Source organism: Xenopus laevis, chromosome 7L, assembly GCF_017654675.1.
Source record: "Xenopus laevis strain J_2021 chromosome 7L, Xenopus_laevis_v10.1, whole genome shotgun sequence".
NCBI classification, from domain to species: domain Eukaryota; kingdom Metazoa; phylum Chordata; class Amphibia; order Anura; family Pipidae; genus Xenopus; species Xenopus laevis.
In genome coordinates this window covers 113,569,725-113,590,299 of record NC_054383.1, presented here as the reverse complement: position 1 = coordinate 113,590,299, position 20,575 = coordinate 113,569,725, and the positions used below count along the sequence as shown (strand labels likewise).

At 37.3% G+C, this 20,575-nt stretch overlaps 1 protein-coding gene and 1 long non-coding RNA gene across 3 annotated transcripts in view; one reads left to right on the top strand and one right to left on the bottom strand.

The window, feature by feature from the left end:
• The first annotated feature begins 272 nt into the window (after positions 1 to 272).
• LOC121395611 (carcinoembryonic antigen-related cell adhesion molecule 1-like) overlaps positions 273 to 20,575 on the top strand; it is a 28,462-nt gene continuing 8,159 nt past the window's right edge. For both annotated transcript variants that reach the window (XM_041569572.1, XM_041569573.1), the window contains exons 1-8: positions 273 to 373; positions 632 to 934; positions 10,599 to 10,871; positions 12,290 to 12,574; positions 14,217 to 14,456; positions 15,481 to 15,798; positions 17,705 to 17,818; positions 18,177 to 18,262. In XM_041569572.1, the coding sequence (XP_041425506.1) occupies positions 319 to 373; positions 632 to 934; positions 10,599 to 10,871; positions 12,290 to 12,574; positions 14,217 to 14,456; positions 15,481 to 15,798; positions 17,705 to 17,818; positions 18,177 to 18,262 (1,674 nt within the window). In that variant the 5' untranslated portion in view covers positions 273 to 318. The remainder of the gene's footprint in view (positions 374 to 631; positions 935 to 10,598; positions 10,872 to 12,289; positions 12,575 to 14,216; positions 14,457 to 15,480; positions 15,799 to 17,704; positions 17,819 to 18,176; positions 18,263 to 20,575) is intronic.
• On the bottom strand, positions 10,677 to 14,265 carry LOC121395612. The gene is made up of 3 exons (XR_005962588.1): positions 14,197 to 14,265; positions 13,170 to 13,318; positions 10,677 to 10,809 (listed from the first exon to the last, which is right to left on the bottom strand). It is a non-coding gene; the product is annotated as an uncharacterized LOC121395612 (long non-coding RNA).

Below are 20,575 nucleotides of genomic sequence, written 5' to 3'. Positions count from 1 at the left end.
AAATCCATAATCTCCGTTATTCATTCTTCTGAAGAAAAGCTCAGGTTATCCTGGAAAAAAATTATATAGTATAGTTTTCCAATTTAAACTAGTCCCCCTGATGAAATTCACATGAAATAAGGGAGTATAAATCATTTATCAAGCATCTGGCACTAACTGCAAATGAAATGTGAAATTGTACTGGCACTTAGAGGGTTAATGAGACAGTGGTGTTGCTATCAGTTCTGTGTTACTTCCTTATAAGCAGGTAAAGGTGAAAGTACAGTGTGAGAGTTGGAGGCAGATCATACACAAAGCTCCAACTGCAACACCACATTAATGGGACTCAGTAATTACCTGCACCCCTGGATCCTGTTGTTCCTGGCAGCCTCAGGTAAGTGAGTTATAGGGAAACAGAGGGGGAAGTTCAAACAAAGACACCGTACCAATGGGATCAGGACAGTAACTGCCCTTTTGGATAATGTTGTTCCTGGCAGCCCTAGCTAGGGGCCACTGGAGCCACCGACACAGTGTAATGACATATCTGAAGGTAGGAGAGGAACAGAGGTTTACAGAATGGTTTACAGTGTGACGTGTCAGGGCCATAAAACGAAATATTCATCCGCTGATGCTTTACTTTCCTCTCTGACAGGGTCTGTCTCTTGCTCAAGGAATGTATCGGGCACCGTGGGCAAATCTGTGACTCTTCCAGTGACTCTGACTCTGCCTGCACAGAGTTCAATACAATGGAAGTTTAAGAATGATTTTATTGTGACTGCGCAGCCGAACGGTATCCCCTTTTATTATGGTGCCTACGAAGGCAGATGCCACCTGTATGAGAACGCAGCTCTCCAGCTGGACAATCTCACTCTCAAAGATACGGGGGAATATACACTCACTGTAATCCCAACAAATGGAGCAACACAAACAGAAGTGTTTTATCTCTCAGTTTACAGTAAGTACAGACGCTACTTTTTTAGACACTAAGTATTATTGGCCAAGGTTGGACTGGAGCATTGGGGCCCACCGGGCTGCAACCCAAAGGTCCCCCTCCTGACTTTCTCGACCACAAACTCCATCCCCTGCGTTGAGCCGCCGTTGAGCCTCGCGCATACACAACCACTGACAAGCCGCCCTCATGTGCAAATGCTGATGCGACACGCGCATGCACAAACACAGCAGTGCAGCCAATCGGGGGACCAGGTCTGGGCTGGCGGGGCCCACCGGGTTGTTTCCTGGTGTCCTGCCAGCCCAGTCTGACCCTGTTATTGGCTAACAAATCATGTTGTCCTAACACAGCCAGGCATTTGACCCAAAGTAAATTTCATAGAATGTAAAGGAAATAAACAGTGAAGTAAACAGTAAAACAAATTGGAACAAATGTTGTACATATACCAAAATATATTAAAATCAAATGCATTTGTTATATTCTCTAATTGTCTGTGTACATATATCCTGTGTCTGCAACATTATTTAAAGGGGTGGTTCACCTTTATGTTAACTTTTAGTTTGTTATAGAATAGCCAATTCTAAGCAAGTTTTCAATTGGTATTCATTGTTTATTTTTTTTATAGTTTTTGAATTGTTTGCCTTCTGCTGACTCTTTCCAGCTTTCAAATGGGGGTCACTGACACAATCTAAAAACAAATGCTCTGTAAGGCTACATATATTTATTGTTATCGCTACATTTTATTACTCATATTTCTATCTAGGCCCTCTCCTATTCATATTCCAGTCTCTTATTCAAAACAGTGCATGGTTGCTAGGATAATATGGACCTTAACAACCTGCTGAAATTGCAAACTGGAGAGCTGCTGAATAAAACGCCAAATAACTTAAACACCAAATAATAAATAAATTAAAACAAGTGCAAATTGTCTCAGAATATCACCATCTACATCATACTAAAAGTTAACTCAAAGGTGAACAATCCCTAAAGAAGAACTAAAACTAAAAATAATTACCCTAAGAATTAGGGTAAAATGCTGCACATTATGTTTTGTGGTTCTATATGAGCCCAAGGCAACCACATCTCTTTAGCAGGGAAGATCTGTGCCTCCAAATATGCCCCAGTAGCTCCCCAGTCCAATTAATTGACCAATTAATTTAAAACATTTTACAACATTGAAGAACTACTAAAACATGGTGCTCAGAGCAAGGTGTAAGGTTCATATATCATTAAAAATATCTTTGGAACTAGTATTTTTAAAGGGATCCTCCCCCCCAAAAGTATTTTTGCCTATTTAAAGAATATATATTTTTTGAGAAACTTTCTAATATATACTTAGTAAAGTTTTATTCTTTCTGTTCTCTGGGTCTTTCAGTCTGCTTTAGTCAGCTGGCTTGCAACATTGTTTCAGGAGTCAGAGCCAGGAGTGCAAAGAATGTTAACAGCCTGACATATTGCTTATTATTATTATGATTATTATTATGTACCAACTTATTCCACAGTTCTGTACAATAAATATGGCATGAGTGTAGATACAAATTTGGTGCAGGAGTCAGTTGCTGATTAATATCACAAGTATATTGAAGAGCAATGCTGGGCAAATCTGTCCCGTTTCGCTTTGCCAATAAATTTGCAAAACTACTCAAAATTTTTTAAAACGGCCAAAAATTAGCAAAACACATTGAAGTCAATAGACATCAAAATATTTTGATGCGCGACAATTTTTACACAAGCAACAATTTTTACATGCGCAACTTCCTCCCTCCAGTGGGAACACTGTGATCTGGGTCGGCATAGATCGTTTTAGCAAGATGGCCCACTTCATCCCTCTACAGGAGCTTCCATCTGCAGTGGAGTTGTCACAGTTGTTTATTCAATTCATTTTCCGCCTGCATGGCTTCCCGGCGGAGATTGTCTCTGACAGAGGTTCCCCGTTCACGGCGAAGTTTTGGCGTTCCCTGTGCAAAGATCTGGGTATTACTCTCCAGTTCTCAACTGCTTATCATCCCCAGACAAATGGAGCAGCTGAACGAGTGAACCAAGCTTTGGAACAGTTCCTGAGGAACCACGTTTCCCTTTGTCAAGATGATTGGTCTGATCTCCTCCTGTGGGCGGAATTCGCTCATAACAATGCCTGCCACACTTCCACTGGAAGGTCTCCATTCATGTCGGTGTATGGTCAACATCCTCAAGTTCATTATTTTGTCTTCATGTAATAAATATGTGCTTACACACTAAAAAGACCACATTAGGGGCATATATATCAAGGGTCGAATTTCAAATTCAAAAAACTTCGAAATTCGAATTCAAAAACACCAACCGAAATGAAGTCAAAGTTTTTTTTTTTTTGGTCGAATAGGTCAGTTTTTGATTGAATGGGTCCGTATCCAGCCAAATTCAAATCGTACCAATCGAAGGAATAGTGCATTTGATCAAATTCGATTCAAAGTTTTTCCCCAAAAAAGCTTTGATTTTTCAAAGTCCACCAATTGACTCCAAATAGGATCTAGGAGGTCCCCCATAGGCTAAAACAGTAATTCGGCAGGTTTTAGATGATTAATGGTCGAATCAAATTTTTAAAGAGACAGTACATGATACATTTCGATATTCAAAGGGCAGATTTATCAAAGGTCGAGGTGAATGTTTGAATGAAAAAAAATTGAATTTCAAGCTATTTTTGTGTACTTCGACTAGGGAATAGTCCAAATTCGATTAGAATTTGAAATATATATATATATATATATATATATATATATATATATATCGAAATTTATCATGTACTGTCTCTTTAAAAATTTGACTTCGAACATTCACCATCTAAAACCTGCCAAATTGCTGTTTTAGCCTATGGGGGACCTCCTAGAACCCATTTGGAGTCAATTGGTGGACTTTCAAAGTTTTTTTAATTTGAAATTCGACCCTTTATAAATATGCTCAATAATGTTCAAGGTTTTTTTTGCATTTCCCCAAATTGAACTTTATAGCACTAAAAACCGGGTATTAGCCAAATTATTCAAAACTTTATTAAGGGACAGATTTATTAAGGGTCGAATTGAAAATTAGAATTTTCAAAATTTTTTATGGTCAAAACTGTCAAATTTGACTAGGGAGTTATCCACATTTGATTCGAGTTTTTTAAAAAAAATTCGAATTTGATTTTCGAAATTTTTCATACTGGCCCTTTAAGAATTCAAATTTGGCAATTCACCACCTAAAATCAGCCAAATTGCTGTTTAAATCAATGGAAGAGGTCCAGGGATCAATTTGGAGATGTTTGCAGACTTCCTCACCTTCGAGTATTTTTCAGAGGAAAAACTTAAATCGAGTTTGATCAAATTTGAATCAAATTCGATTAAAATTTTCTGGTTGTTAAAATTCATCCGAGTTTAAAAAATTTTGATTATATTTACAAATTTCGATTAGTTGAATTTCAAATTTATGGGAGTTTAGAAAAAACTCACATGAATTAGAAATTCGACCCTTGATAAATGTGCCTCTAAGTGTAAAAACCACAAAAAACTCAATACAAAACTTCTCCATCTGGTGAGGTCACGTAAAAGTCAATGGGAGCTGTCCTTTTCCAATTGTAAAATCTTTCATTCTTCAAGGTTTTAAAGGTTTCTGGGATTTCACCTACATTCGAAACATACCCATAGAGTATAATGCAGGAAATAAACCTACTAGTGACCATTCTCCACATCTCTCATTTACTGAACAAAGTAAGAACTAGGGATGCACTGAATCCAGGATTTGGTTCGGGATTCGGTCAGGATTCGGCCTTTTTCTGCAAGATTCGGATTCGGCTGAATCCTTGTGCCTGTCCGAACCGAATCATAATTTGCATATGTAAATTAGGGGCGGTAGGGAAATCACAGGACTTTTTGTCAAAAAAGTCAATTTTCTTCAATTTTTTTCCACTTTTTTCCTTTCCTGCCCCTAATTTGCAATTGAGGATTCGGATTCGGTTCCGGATTCCGCCAAATCTTTCACCAAGGATTCAGAAATTTGCCTGAATCCCGAATAGTGGATTCGGTGCATCCCTAGTACGAACATTCCCATGTCTCCTCAAAATTTTGATTTGGTGACCAGATAGTGACCTTCTCACACTGCAAAAGTCTATCCTAGTCTGTTGCTGGACAGCAAGGCAGAAAATTATTACTTAGTATTACTTAGTCCCCATCAAACACACACATACAAAATCAGGAAGCATTTATTAGGGGCATATTTATCAAGGGTCGAATTTCGAAATTGAAAAAACTTCAAATTCCAACCGAAAATAAGTCAAAGTTTTTTTGGTTGAATAGGTCAGTTTTTGATAGAATAGGTCTGCATTAGGCCGAATTAGAATTGTACAAATCGAAGGAATAATTTTGGATTATTGCACGAAACCCAGCGTAGATTAAAAAATCTTTGGGACTTCTCCCATTGATTTATATGGAACCTTGGCAGCTCTGAGATGGCAGATTTTCGGATTCTGACCTTTTCCATCCTTGGGGTATAATAAATTCAGAAAAAATTGTGTTTTTTTAAACTCTGTTTTTATACTAAAAAAAACACAAATTTTTTGGAGTTTCTGCATTCAGAGTTTAGTAAATAACCCCCTTAGAGATGCAATTGTCCCAGTTGATACATTAAGGTGGCCATAGACACAAAGATCCATTAGTTTAGTGACATTGCCAAACAAGCCAATCTTTCCCAGATATGCCACTAATGGGCATGGCTATATTGGGGGTAATCTGAACGTTCGGCCCTGTGGCCCGAATGATCGGATTACGATGAGAGCGCAATGGGCTCCGGCGGGACAAAATCAAACCTGTCCGATCGACCAAACGACCGATCTCCGTCGGACGAAAAATGACGGGACTCTCCACAAACGGTCCGAAAATCGTACGAATCCACGATTCGTATGATAGGATCTTTGCGTCTATGGGCAGCTTTATACTCACAAACATGGGAACTATTTCTGCATGTCTCAAAAGCAAAGGCAGAGATCACCAGCTTCCAATGTTCTTTTTTCCTTATGGGCAATAAAGATTGGCATGTGCAGAAGTGCTTTTAAAGTTTTTAATAAATAATTAAAAATACACTCACAAACGATTCTCCATATAGTGTAATTACTTCTCCATATAATTACTACTACATCTAAAAACAATGCAAGTCCTGCAGTAACAGCGCAAGTCTTTCTGCGTCTCCCTGACCTCACTGCGCAAGTCCCTGCTTCGTGCTTATACACTTCCACACCACCTCGTTACCGTTGAGGAGCTTCGCCTATTAGGCTTCTTCCAGGAGAGGTGACATCTCTCTAAACAGTCGCTCTTTATTGTCCCAAAAGATTTGAAACTCAAAACTTTACAGATACACACAAAAGTCTCTTAAATCATATTTATAGCATCAATCTTATCCATAATTAAATTATAACCATGATACCCTTTACATTCTCCAGCAATACAATATAATTATTCTAAATAGGCTCTAAGATTAAAGTCCACATTAGACCACGGGTGAAAGAGATTTTAAATTTATGGATCCACCAACCTTCCCGAGTCCTTGTCACCAGGTAACCTCCCCTCCAATTTGCTTTAACTGTTTCAATTCCAAACCAACGCAGACCAGTTGAGCATTTATTAAGTTTCTCCAAAAAATGTATAGAATGTTTAATCTACTTTCTGAATATTATGTATTTTTTCTCTTAGCCTATCCTAATTTTTCTATTTGTCTTACATATTGGAGGCCACATGGGCATTCCAACAGATAGATAACATTAATCATATCACATTTAATTAAATCTTGAATCAGGAAAGTCTCCTTAGTGGAATAGCTTTTAAACTCTGTAATGTTCATGCTGAGTCTACATGATTCACACATACTACAGGGAAAGAAACCTTGATATATGTGTGTTTCAATTAAGAATGCTGCAATATACAGTATATTTTTCATTTTATTCCCCAAAACCTCTTTTGAGGGATACAGCAATCCTCTTTTTAGAATTGGATTTTTGGAGGTGGAAGAGAACCTGACGGATTGTTGGATTATGGTACACAAGGAGGCCCTCAAATTGAAATCTTTCAAATTCGAATATCGAAGTCGAAGGATTCTTAGCGTATTCGAACGATCGAACAATCGAGTAGAAATCGTACGATCGAACGATTAAATAGTTCGAATCGAACAATTTGAAAGATTTTTAGTGATCGATCGAAGTAGCTTTAATTTGGCGAAGTATGAAGTCAATTTTTTTTTTTTAAAGAGACAGTACTTCGATTATCGAATGGTCGAATATTCAAACGAATTTTACTTCGAATCGAAGTCAAATTAAATTCGAAGTCGTAGTATCCTATTCGATGGTCGAAGTATTCAAAAAATTACTTCGAAATTCACATTTTTTTAACTTCGAAAATTTACTCTAGCTTAGTAGACTGCCCCTAACTGTTCATTAGTTTATACCACCCTGATATAGGGTATGGCTCAGATTCTGATATTTAATTCAGTTTATTGAAATCATTCCATCATTCCATCATTCCATAAGGGCAATAAACAATCAGGATTCAGAATTAACACAATTAGGCTATATGAATCCTGCATCATACAGTGCCTCCTCTGACATTGCCTAAGGGCCTCTGGGACTTTGTAGGGTTTGAGATGGACCTGCACCTGTGGGTCAGTTATTATGTAATTGGTGCAGCCTAGCACTTCAGAAAGCCCCCACCACCATTGCACCCTAAGTGCGTGTCTCTTCTGCCTTCCCCTAAATCTGGTCCTGGCCTAGGACGTAGTTAACTCAGGACTATAATCATCGGGCCCAGCATTAATAACACTTTCCCTTTTGTACTGTTTTTCTAGCCCCATCAATCCCAATATAAGGGAAAATCCTATCTAAATATTACTTTATGCATAATGGCAATGACACTCATAGCACATAGTTGTAGGAAATCATCTTTCCTTTGGGGAACAAAGCACCAAAAGATACTTATTAATTCAGGGGAATGGGAATCATTGTATGTAAAATACTGAACATGATCTTGCTTAATCATGGGAAAATGCAGGAGAAGGTATTTTCCTGTAATGAAGCTGGATCATCTCCTCTGTCCTTGCCCTAAGGATTCTACCATGACAGACAGCAAAACAGGGGCTTTCAACTGTAACCACAGCAGTGGGACCCTGTACGACAACATTTTATGGGCCCTGCACCACCATAGGGTCCACCATGGGTCCAACATGTTAACCAAGACACCCTTACAATGTAGAAGTCAGAGTTCCCCCATAAAATTGTTATCCAGGATTCACCTATAAAAGTTAAAAAAAAAAACATTGCTGGCCAGGGCCTCTGTCTACAAGTTTGGTGGTCAGCACCCCCCCTACAGGTTTAATAAACTATGGTGGTCAGGACCCTCATAGAAGTATTGGTGGCCACCACCACATTCAGGATGATGGTACCTCCAGGGTTTCGAAGTGGACAGTGGTGTACCGACAGTACAGCAGATTAATCCTGGGGGGAGGTAGTTTATAGGAGAAAAAAAATGTCCAAGTACTCCAAAGATTAAATACAAATAGATCAATACTCCATGGGTTAAATATAGATTTTCGGATAGCTCCAGCAAGTGTTCCCCGTGGGGAGCTGCCTTCTTAATCTGCTGGTCCCAAGCTCACAACTCTACAAAGCACAACACTCCACTAGCCTTGAGAAAGTTGGGACACTGATAAAACATGTTGGGAACATATTGAATGGACTTTTCTGATGAAAGATAATGCTCTGCTAAATTGTAAGTGCAATATATACTATACACTATAATATGTAGCTTTATTTGAATAAAGGTGCTCATACAATTTTATGTGATGGGAGCGTGACCCTTTATTTATGTTTGTTCATTTGTTTTGTGCACAATGTGTCTGTGTGCACTGGGCCCCTCGGAAGATTTTTTGTGGGGGCCCCGGCTAGTTGTAGTTACACCACTGGGAGTGGCAATAAGCTCACTTGTTCACAATTCAGCAGAGGAGGATGGACACATTTGGGTCTAATGCACTTGTACGGCAATGCAAGGAGAGTTTTTGGATGCAAGTACATTAAATGAAAAAGTTAATAGGCTCAACATTTATGTTCTATATAGGGTTAGCACACTTGCAGCTCCATTCATAAATTATCCTTATGGGTTTATATTAGGAGAATTACAAGGCTTAAGCCATATTTTTGACTGTCAATACACTGATAGATGATGCATAAACCCTTTCACGGCTAGTGACAAGTGACAACAAGTCTAACTGTACTGAAAAGACTTGCATTTTTCACTATTCTAAACCCAGGACTATCTCTATGTTGTTCCTGTTATTGCTCCTGTAAGCTTTTATTTTGCCATGATAGATGTGGTACCATGAAATGCAATTATGGGTGATGTTCTGCATCTACATGCACCTTGGCTGGGGGAAAGTTGTGACAAACAAAATTGTTTTTATATCCTTGAGGTGCCACTCCAGATCACTTCACTGCTGTCCCACCAACGTGCTTCCTATTTAGCCCTCAAGTCCCGGTTCTACCCACTAAATTACACCTGCCTATTCCTGCAACCACCAATACCTTTGTTTTGTGGATATTATTCACTCCCTGTTTAGCATCAAATATACAGCGACATACTAGTAAGATTTTTGTGCTCTTTTAGATTAATTTTATTTATCATATAGGCACCTGAAAGCTATCCCTCTAAAGATGCCAACCTTTACATGGGCCCTTGACAGCATGTATGTTAAAAACAGCCCTGGTAGGACAAACTTCTTTTACATCTGAGGATATCAAGGATCATTTACAAGTGAAGAAGAAGAAGAAATCTGGTTGTTCTGAAGTTGCTGCATCTGTCCTGTCTCATGTGCTGAATCATCCATGAGTCATACTAAAGACACTAGGGAACCCTGGAGCTAATGCCTCCCTAAATGTGATGATAATGCCAAGGGCCATGTTAGTGAATTATGGCAATGCAAAAAGAATCACATAATAATGTATTTTATTGATAATGTCATTTAATGTCAAGCACCAGAAGTGACGCCATCTTCTTTAGAAATATTTTAGCCACAATATGCCTCAAATTCATGGAAAAACTATGCACAATTGCTTTTGGTTTGACACTGGATGCAACTGGAGGAGATGCAATTCAGAGCGTAACCGCAGTTATGTTGCGTTTTATAAGTAAAAATCTCCGTGATTAGCATCTAAAAATGATATGCTGAACTGTGTTTGTAATTGACCCTTATAAAGTTTTATTGGAAGTACAATCCTTTTCTTTTAAGCAATGTCAAATAATTCAGTGATATCAATAATAATCCTTACTGGAGGCAAAGTGATCCTATTGAGTTTATTTAATGTTTAAAGGATAAGTAAACCTTAAAAACAAGTGAATGTAAAACTGATGAGCGCGCTATTCTAAGAACATTTGCAATGTACATTCATTATATATTTTTATTTTTTTAATTCCAAGATATTATAGGATTCCTGTACTGTTGACATCAGTGAATTTTAATAGTAGAATTTCTCAAGCAGGGTATAGATATTGATCTGTCATAATAATAGTAATATTGGACTAAATGGATTGGGGTGTCCACAAGCAAACCAATTGAAATTATATATGAAATTATATATACAAAAAATGTAATAATGTTAAAAATAATCCTTATTTTCTCTATTATTTAGGTCCACTTTCCTATCCAACTCTCAATGCGAACAATGCTTATCCTGTTAATGACACTAGTGTGACCCTCCATTGTGATGCTGGTGGCCAGAATGTGGTTAATTACACTTTTTACAAAGATGGAGTAACTGCCTGCTCCCAGCCCCATGTGACCTGCAACAAAGACTTCCTGTACTTCCAGCCAATCACGATAAGTGACACCGGGAGATACACCTGTAAAATAGAGAATCCTATCAGCACTAACACCAGCCAGCCGCTCAGTATAATAGTCATAGGTATGGTTTTAAGCTATGGTATTATGCTCTATACGTTATATCACATACTGAGAGAAGTTCAACCTGTAAGAGGAATTAAAAAATCCAAACAGACACCGTTGCATGGTCTTCAAAAGAGGTCCAGAGCCATATCGATGGGAAAAGCACAGAACTGATCGAGGCATATTTATCAAAAACTAATAATGTAAATAAAGATGTATTGATCAAATGGTGGACTATCATTGAAATAATTAATTATTTATTCATTAGATCAGGTAAGGTTTTTTTTTTACAGATTGAGGCAAGCTCCAGTTTAACTCTTCATACATTTCACTATGGAAGTGTGGAGCAGCAATTAGAGCTTTGTAGAATACATGTTTCTAGTAGTGCAATGGGTCTATATACAGAGAAGACCTGTTTCCTGCTATTATTCAAACCGTCTTTCAGGAAGCTGTGCTGTGTTAGAGATTGGCACAGTAAAATACAGGAGGCTAACAGATAACCTTCAAATGCTTCCTAATAAAAACCTGTTTAGAGAAGTAGGTTTAATGCATGAAACACATCGTGGGTCACCGTCACCGAATGATTTTATCTTTCTACTTTTTAAAATGTTTTATTTTTTCAGATAAGCATCAAACAAATTGCCCTCAGGGGCCATGACATTAACCACAAGTACAAGAAATATCAATAGGTTCATCAATTATGTCAATTAAAAACAGAACATATTTATGCATGACATCAAGGTTTACCTTTCAATTATACCAGCAATTGGTTGAGACAAATTCGCCATTATTTAGAATTTTGTTCTCAGGTCACTATAAAGAGAATGCAGGACCTCCACAAATTGGCAAAAGAAGCCCATTTACTATAAAGTGGCATAAACTCCCAGTTAAGGTGATTGAATGCCTTCTCGGCATTAAGGCTCAACAGTAACATGGGGTCCTTTCTTTTGTTTGCTATGTCCACTAAATGTATAATCCTCCTTGTATTGTCTCCTGCTTTTCTTCCCAATATAAACCCTATTTGATCCAGCTTGATTAGCTTAGGGAGTATTTAATTTATTCTAAGGGACGGTATCTTTGTTAAGATTTTATAGTCTGCATTAAGTAAGGAGATTGGGCGGTAATTGCTACATCTTGTCAGGTCTTTGCTGTCCTTATGTATAAGTGTGATATAAGATTCTTTGAATGTAATGGGGATCGTTTTTCCTTTCAAAAAGCCATTAAACGTATGTGGAGACAGTTTCTGGTTATTGGTCTTATAGTAGCTATACGGGAGATCATCCAGTGATTCCATCTTTATAATGTGTCACATGTTCCCAAACCCGTTAGACTATAAGCTCCTGTGAGCAGGGCCCTCCGATTATATTTCTTTCTGTAACTGCACTGGCTCTATATAAACAAATAATGGAGATAATTATCTTGTTCTCTGGTTGGCAGGACGAGTATCTGGGGTGACACTGAGTAGTAATGCATCTTCAGGGCTGCTGTGTCCTGGGAAGGATTCAGTGAATCTAACATGTTCAGTTCTTGGCACTAATGTCACCTTCTCCTGGTACCTGGATGGAGCACCATTACCTCCAGACTCCAGATATCACTTAATGAATTCCAACTCCAGCCTCATTATCAGTCCTGTGGAGAGGACAGACAGTGGATCCTTCATCTGCATTGGCTCTAACAGTCTGAATAGTGAGACCAGTAACCTCCTGACTCTCAGACTTGGATGTAAGTATTATGGGATATTTATGACTAATGAAACATTTCATGGATTCACATCATTCTGTTGGTTCTTCAGTTGCAATGTCTTAACAGCTAGTCGGCCATAGGTTAAATATTGTGGATACCCAACAGGGCAAGCATTGGCAGTAACATAACTGTAAGGCAGTACTACCACTAAAGGAAATGGGCTTTCCCCATTTTCTCCGTAACTTCTTCTCCCTTTGCACACAGTCGCCTCAAAATAAAACCGCTTATGGTGGGTAGACCAATTTAGCCCTGGGCACTGAAATATGGCAACCTCTTCATTGTAAGTTAAAGATCTCTGTCAAAACTTTAAAGGGGCAATTGCTATTAATAAAATGTTTAATCAGGAGTCATGATAATAAAACCTATTGTGAACCTAAGCTCTGACTTGGTACAGATAAATTTAGCCTCCCTTCAAACATCTTTATAGTGACAAGTCTCATGCAGATCTTTTGTTTGCCTGCGAATTTAGTCTTCTAAGTTTGTGAAAGAAACTGCCACACAAGATCATGAACAACACACCCCATTTCCCCCATAAAATTTGATGTATACTAAGTGATCAGGATGATATACTTACCTTTAAATTCAGTTCAGATGGATATTGTGTGTTTCATGGAAAGTGGATTTACAATCATCGATTCAGCATATGGGTTCTATAGTTTTCGAATTTAGTCAGGGATATTATACAATTGTACATAAAAGGGAGGTTGTGGGAGCACTCCAAGACTACGTAAAATAAACAAGTACAAATGAAAGTTCAACTGATCTGGCCAAATTAGCTACAAGCAAACAAATGAGAGGGGATTGATCAATGCACAATCCCTGCTCCCTGTTTCATAAGTAATTTAGTATCAATGTAAGTAAATGTATTTTCAAAAACAAGGGATTTTAGTTACAAAGTTGTGATCATATAATGAGTAAGCCACCATACCACATCAAGATAAACCCCATTGTAAAATTGCCCAGCTTTTTCTGCTGGAATGGTCAGTCTTTAACTGTGCCCAATAGAGTTTATACCAGTATGTTTTTGTCTTTCTTGTGTATTGTTTGCTCATTCTTAATTATGATTAATTATGATTATAAAAATTACTCTTAATAATAAATGCTGTGTTGTCACAAAGATAACAGTGTACCTTGTACTTTTCTGTTAGTTGTAAACTAAATATATGTAACATGATAAGGGAGGTAACAACATGTTGTAGGTAATGTAGCCCTTTGTTTATAAGCCAGCCATATCTTACAGGATCATTAATATAATAAACATTCATTAAAAGTGTACTGGTTACGATATGCAGTTAATTCTTTATCAGAAAACATTGCATCCTGTGCACATCACTTTGTCTCCTCCTGATAAAGGGTCTCACATCAGCACCATCACACCAGAAAGACCATTAATGTACCAGTCAGCTATTTTCTTGGTTCTAGGCTTCTGGTTGGTTACAGCAGAGTATGTAGGGGACACCGCCAGCCTGAGCACTTTAGCATTTTGCATGTGTGTGGTCAGTGGCCAAGGAACATGCAATTATGTGAGGCCTTGTGTGAGGCATGAATTCTTAACTCCATTCATAAATGTGCCCTGCTGTATTTCATCTTAAAATCTTTACCTGATAGCCCTTTCTTATAGGTACTCCTGATGGAAATGTCCAGTGTAATGCAGTCAGATTGGGTCAGATCGTGAGACTAAGCTGTTCTTGGCCTGGAGGCAACCCTGCTGCAAATGTTACCATGATATTTCAGAATACCAGATACACAGAACAGGATACAGTGACTATGGATGTACCCCTTAATGTCATCTCCTCTGGAGCTGAACTTACCTGTCTGGGAACACAAGAAGGACACTTTTCATTCAGCACAATGATATTAGGTGAGAGCTGAGAAATATCAGTTCATTGAAAACATTACCTGCATCATCAGACTGGCCTGCCAGTTTACCGGGTAAGGTCCTGGTGGTCTTTATTGCTTTTGTGCCCTTATGTCCTCCTATGATTCTCTGGACAACCATTTGCCTTTTGATATCAAGCGCCAGGTATATTGCTTCTCTACTTCCTGTTTCCTTTATTCTATTCTATTCCTTTAGTCTATTCTATAATGTCCTGCAATGATTGGTTAATGTAAAGAGCATGTTAAAAGTGCCCCCATCCAAACATGTCAATCATGTCAGTAGCACAAGTCTTTTGGTATCAAGCTCCAGGCATGCTGCTTCTCTACTTCCTTTCCTTTGTTTTATGTCTATTCTATACGTCCTACATTGATTAGTTAATGTAAAGAGAACTTTAAAACCATCCAATATTGGCACAGCCAAGCCGGGTTCAAAGTACAGGAAGGAATGTCATTGTGATGTGCACTATGGTGCAGTGCACCTCCTACATTCATGTGCTTATGTATGGTTTTCTTTAATTGTTCTTTATACAAGTGGAGAGCAGACAGAAAGGAAGTTTGGGTAATAGAACAAAGAAGAGATGAAAAAGACAAGAAGCACAATAGTAGAGGGGAGAATGAGTAAAAGGGAAAAAATACAAATATAAGCACAGAACACTAAACAGTGAAATCAACAGGGAAAAATATATGTGGAACAGAGAAACTGGAAGGGTGAGAGAAGCAGAAAACAAAGGAGTGGGAATCCTAAGATTGCACAAAAACAAAGGGAATTCAGAATGGAAGAGAAATGGAGAGACTATAAAAGAAGTGATCGGAAGGTCGGAGGTGGGAGAAGAGTAGAGGAGAAATGGAAGAAGGGTAAAAGTGGCTGTCTTCTCTTGTGTGTATGGTGTGTGTGTGTAAATATATATATAATTAAAATTGGAAGTAGCACACATTACTATACATAGAAAAGCTCCATACTCCATCTCTGCACAAGACATAATGTATATGTTGTTTTATTTATTTAGGAACTGCAATGGGGGCAACCAGTAACTCTGTCTCTTTAGTGACAAAAGGAGAAAATGTCACCATGTCTGTCAACTTAAACTGGAACAGAAATGTTTCTCCCAGAATTCAAATCCTTCCTGCAACATTCTCCTGGTTCCATCGTAGTTCTGACCGCCCTCTTTCAGTCAGTGGAGGAAAGATCTCTGTCATTTCCAGTGATTATAAATCAGAGCTGGTGATCTCTTCAGTGACTTCCAGTGACAATGGAATTTATGAATGTGTTGCTGAAAATTTTATAGGAAAATCAACTTTCCTCTTTGAACTCAGTGTGACTGCAGGTATAACATTGAATATTAGCACATACAGCATCTTCTTTGAGATATTTTCATTGCTGCATTAACGTCTGCACTTGATTAATATGACTTATATTTGTAGTTAAACTGCATGGCCATTGAGTATTGGTACATCCTAACCACTGGATATGTCACATGGAGTTATACAACTTTCTTTTTGTACCTGTTCTATAGTGGTAAATATACAGATGTGTTGCAAGCACAGAAGGTGAAAATGATACAGAACAAGGGTTACCATTACTGGGCACTGCAGCATGAAGGGCAATCACTTTTTTATTTCTAGCCAATATTAGTTGTCTACAATACAATAAGTTTACATTAGCAGAAAAATAAGGAACACATTAAGGCACATATTTATTAAGGGTCTAATTGAAAATTCAAATTAGAATTTTTAATTTTTTTTTTCAAAAATTCGAATTTGATTTTCGAGATTTATCATACTCTGTCACTTAAAGAAATCAAATTCGACTATTCGCCACCTAAAACCTGCCGAATTACTGTTTAATTCAATGGGAGAGGTGCAGGGATCGTTTTTGGCCTTCCTGCCATTTGAGGGGTTATTTTGGAGAGAAAACTTGAATCTAGTTTGATTGAAATCTAATCAAATTCGATTTGAGATTTTGGATCGTTTAAAAATTATATTTTCATAATAAATTTCGACCAGTAGAATTTCGAATTTATGGGAGTTTATGGGAATTTTAAAAAACTCACATGAATTCTAAATTCGACCCTTGATAAATGTGCCTCCCCGCATTGTGTGTCTCTCTGTTGCTTCAAGTCTAGTATGAACTGCATTTTAGTAGCTTGCAAACATTCTGTGTGGACCTTTCTAAATGAACAGAGGGTTATTATGCTGCTGAAACAGGAACGGCCTTTCCCCAAGCAGGAAGTACAAAATTATCAAGAATATCATTGTATGACACCTGTGTTGGCAATAATAAGGGGGTTATTTATTAAAGTCTGAATAGTAAAATCTTAAAAAAATGTTGAGTTTTTTTCACTATAAAACTATATAGTTTATATATTATATTTATATATACTATAAATTTTTTAAAATGTATTATACCACGAGGCTGCTAAAAGCCCAAATCTGAAAATACTCCAAATTAAAAAAATTGGGGTTTTAATGCGATATCACGAAAAATTCAAGTTTTTCTGGCGTCAAACTCTAAAAATATGAGTTTTTTTTAATTTTTCCACAAGTTTTTTGTTTTTTCCAATCCAAATTTTCAAGTTTTAAAAATGATAAATAAGATAAAATTGTGGATGCGAGTTTGGTTGGGCTTTTTTTCAATTAATAAAGTGAGAAAATTCAGATTTTAGTATTTAGCCCTATAAGTGTGGATCAAATCTAGTTCCAATAATTAGAAGTATGTCTATGTAGATTGCCCATAAAATGTACATCCCTTTCACTTAATTCTGATAGACATGTACTCCACACATTAACTATAGCCTAAGATATGAAAGAAACACTCTCTAACATAATAAATCCTACAAAACTAAATACAGGAATTAAAAGTATGGGAGGCACAGAATAAAGCCGAACTAGAAAAAGAAAAGACATCCCTTTTTCAAAACCTTGTGGAGTGTGCTATGTATCTCCTGTCACAGAGATTAAAAATAAAGAATTATCAAATACCAGAATTCTGTGTTTTCTATCAAACTACAACGATGCATACATTTTTTGCATTTTTACCCTTGTTATACAGTACATATACTGTTTATACTGCCTTCACAAACAAATCCTTAATAAAGATATAAAAATATGCTGGTGTGAATTCTCCCTAACAGAAATATTACTTCTTATTTGCATGTTTTCTCATTTCTTGTGCCTCAATGCTGCCTGTTGCTTTTGAACACCTGATTCCATGTTCTGTTCTCAACATTTCAGGTTCCAACCAACTGTCTCCTGGTGCAATAGCCGGCATTGTGATCGGTGTACTGTTTATTGTAGCACTGATACCTCTCACCATCTTCTTCATTCTCCGCAAGAAGAACAACAAAAGTAAGTGCTTAGTGATGGCATCTGCCCAACATTATCTTCTCACTACATAACCGTACACCTAAAATGCACTAGTATTTGTCTGATATTGTTGAGCACAATTAAGATCTAAATAAACAGAATCACACATTTGTCTTATTAATGACGACAACAACATGTATTATGGGGTGGAATAGTTCTGCTACACATACTAGAAAACATTGGAGCAGGCTACGGTTTTTTAAATGATGCTAAGGGAGCAGCTATCATTAATTTTTGAAGGACTGAGTCCATTTAGCATGATCCCAACTACATTAGCAGTCATGATCAAACCCTCATCAGTACTTCATTTATTCTGAATCAAACTTTTTCTTCTTTACAGAGACTCCAACGCCCTCAAATCCTGTATATGAGAATACAGGCCCTCAAGCACCAAACACTTATGACCGGGTCATTGTAGGCTCAAAGGTACAATCTGTTCACTTTTGCTTCTCCAAAAAACGGAAAAGGTCAAATCTGTTTGTGCATTTCTCAGCCAATCAGGTTATATAAAATCAGTGGCTATTCAAGGATCCTGTTAACTGCCAAACTATGTCCTAGCAACAATAAAATGTGTTAATAGTGTTGGAAGTGCTAGAATAACAAAAATTACTGAGTAAAGATAAAAAGCTATATTTGAGGGTGTCACTACTTTAGTTACCATTATCTGTGACTTAAATTGAGCTTAATCACAATGGTGCATACATAATTAGTCTGCAGCTGATGTATCTCTCCTTGAAACCTTTTCAACATAGATATATTAAGCTTACAAGTAAGAGTGACCATATTTTGCGGACATTGTACTACTTTTTGGTGGACTTTTTAGTTAAATATTAAAGGGGACCCGTCAACCAAACAAAATTATACAAATCCTATTTTATCATGTTAGTCAAGCAAAATTAACTTTAATTATACTGTATAAATTATTTGAGTCTTGTTTCCTTCAGTCTGGGAATTCATAATTATAGCAACCAGGAAGGAGCCATTTTGTGGACACTGTTATTAAGGCAAGCCTTGTATCATCTCAGAATCTTGTTTGTGCATCAGGGGACAGGGACCCAATGTCCAACCCGATGCACTGGTAACACAATTAAATCGTTAAGAGAGCTGGGGGAATGTAGGGAGAGCGGTGACATCTAGGAAGTGCTGAATGGAAAGTGAAAGAAATTGCTTGTCCCGCCTCTATGCCTAGGCATAGAGGCGGGGTAGAAAATACTTGATTGACTGCTGAGATTTTTAAATGAGCAGCTATGAATGCTTTAATAAAAAAAAATTGGATTTCATATTTAATTTAAGAAGGACTTTTATTATAAAGATTTTTATGTCTGGGTGACGGGTCCACTTTAACAGCAGTTATTATTTACAGTATTGTTATATTTCTGCACTATTATTAAAGTGTTGGGAGTGATAACTAGATAGGCAGTTTAATAACATGTCAACTGCAGCTATATTTAAAATATAAAATAATAAATAGGGATTTTTATTGTGTCTTGTAATTTTGTAACTGGTTGTAACTATATCTTGAACTTCAACTAATCATAAGTAAATATGATTGTCATGTTCCTCTGAACTTATGTGCAGTTGACTTTTCCATGAACAGATTTACTGTCTACATCTGGATACAAAAAAACCCGTTGACAGATACAGCAATGGCAGCCAACAAATATGAGGCAGAAATACTGCACAGCATGTAACAGAATCCAACAATCAGCTGGGCAGATTCACTCAAGGCTCTTAGAGTCATACCTATACTGGGATATTTCTATTTCTATAAAGGGAAACAAGGTGGAATTTTTGTATGCGGAGGCTACCAATAGAAGGATTTCCATTGCAGGACTTATTATATAGAAATATACATGATCTGATTCTGGAGAAGTTATTCTACACCAATGTTTCTAAATTAATCTAATGACTTTCCTTTTAAAAGCTGCCCAAATTGAATACATGCTTCCATGAAGCACTGTAATTGTTGACTACTCCAAGGGACAAATTAATTAAAGTTTTAATTTTTGCCATAAAACTAGAAAATCATGAGGGGGAATGAAAATTCAAATATGTTAAAATTTACGTTTTTCAAATGTATGATTATTAAGGTTTATCTAATGGAAAAAGCTTGGTTATTCAAATGAAAAAAACCTCTATATTCAGACTATTCAGAGTTTTTTTGAAAGGTTCAGATTGTGAAAACGAATGGAACAATGTGCATTTTATGGGGCCGATTCACTAAGGGTCGAATTTCGAAGTTAAAAATACTTCGAAATTCGACCCTCGGATTGAAATCCTTCGACTTCGAATATCGAAGTCGAAGGATTTAGCGCTGATCCTGTGATCGATCGATTAAATCCTTCGAATCAAACGATTCGAAGGATTTTAATCCAACGATCGAAGGAAAATCCTTCGATCAAAAAAACACAGGCAAGCCTATGGGGACCTTCCCCATAGGCTAACATTGACTTCGGTAGCTTTTAGCTGCCGAAGTAGGGGGTCGAAGTTTTTTTTAAAGGGGAAGTACTTCGACTATCGAATGGTCGAATAGTCGAACGATTTTTACTTCGAATCCTTCGATAGTCGTAGTCGAAGGTCGAAGTAGCCCATTCGATGGTCGAAGTAGCCCAAAAAATACTTCGAAATTCTAAGTATTTTTCATTCGAATCCTTCACTCGAGCTTAGTGAATCAGCCCCAATATGTACTTGGAGATGTGCTATCAGTTCACTTAATTGTGACCAAAACTGTTTCAAGTT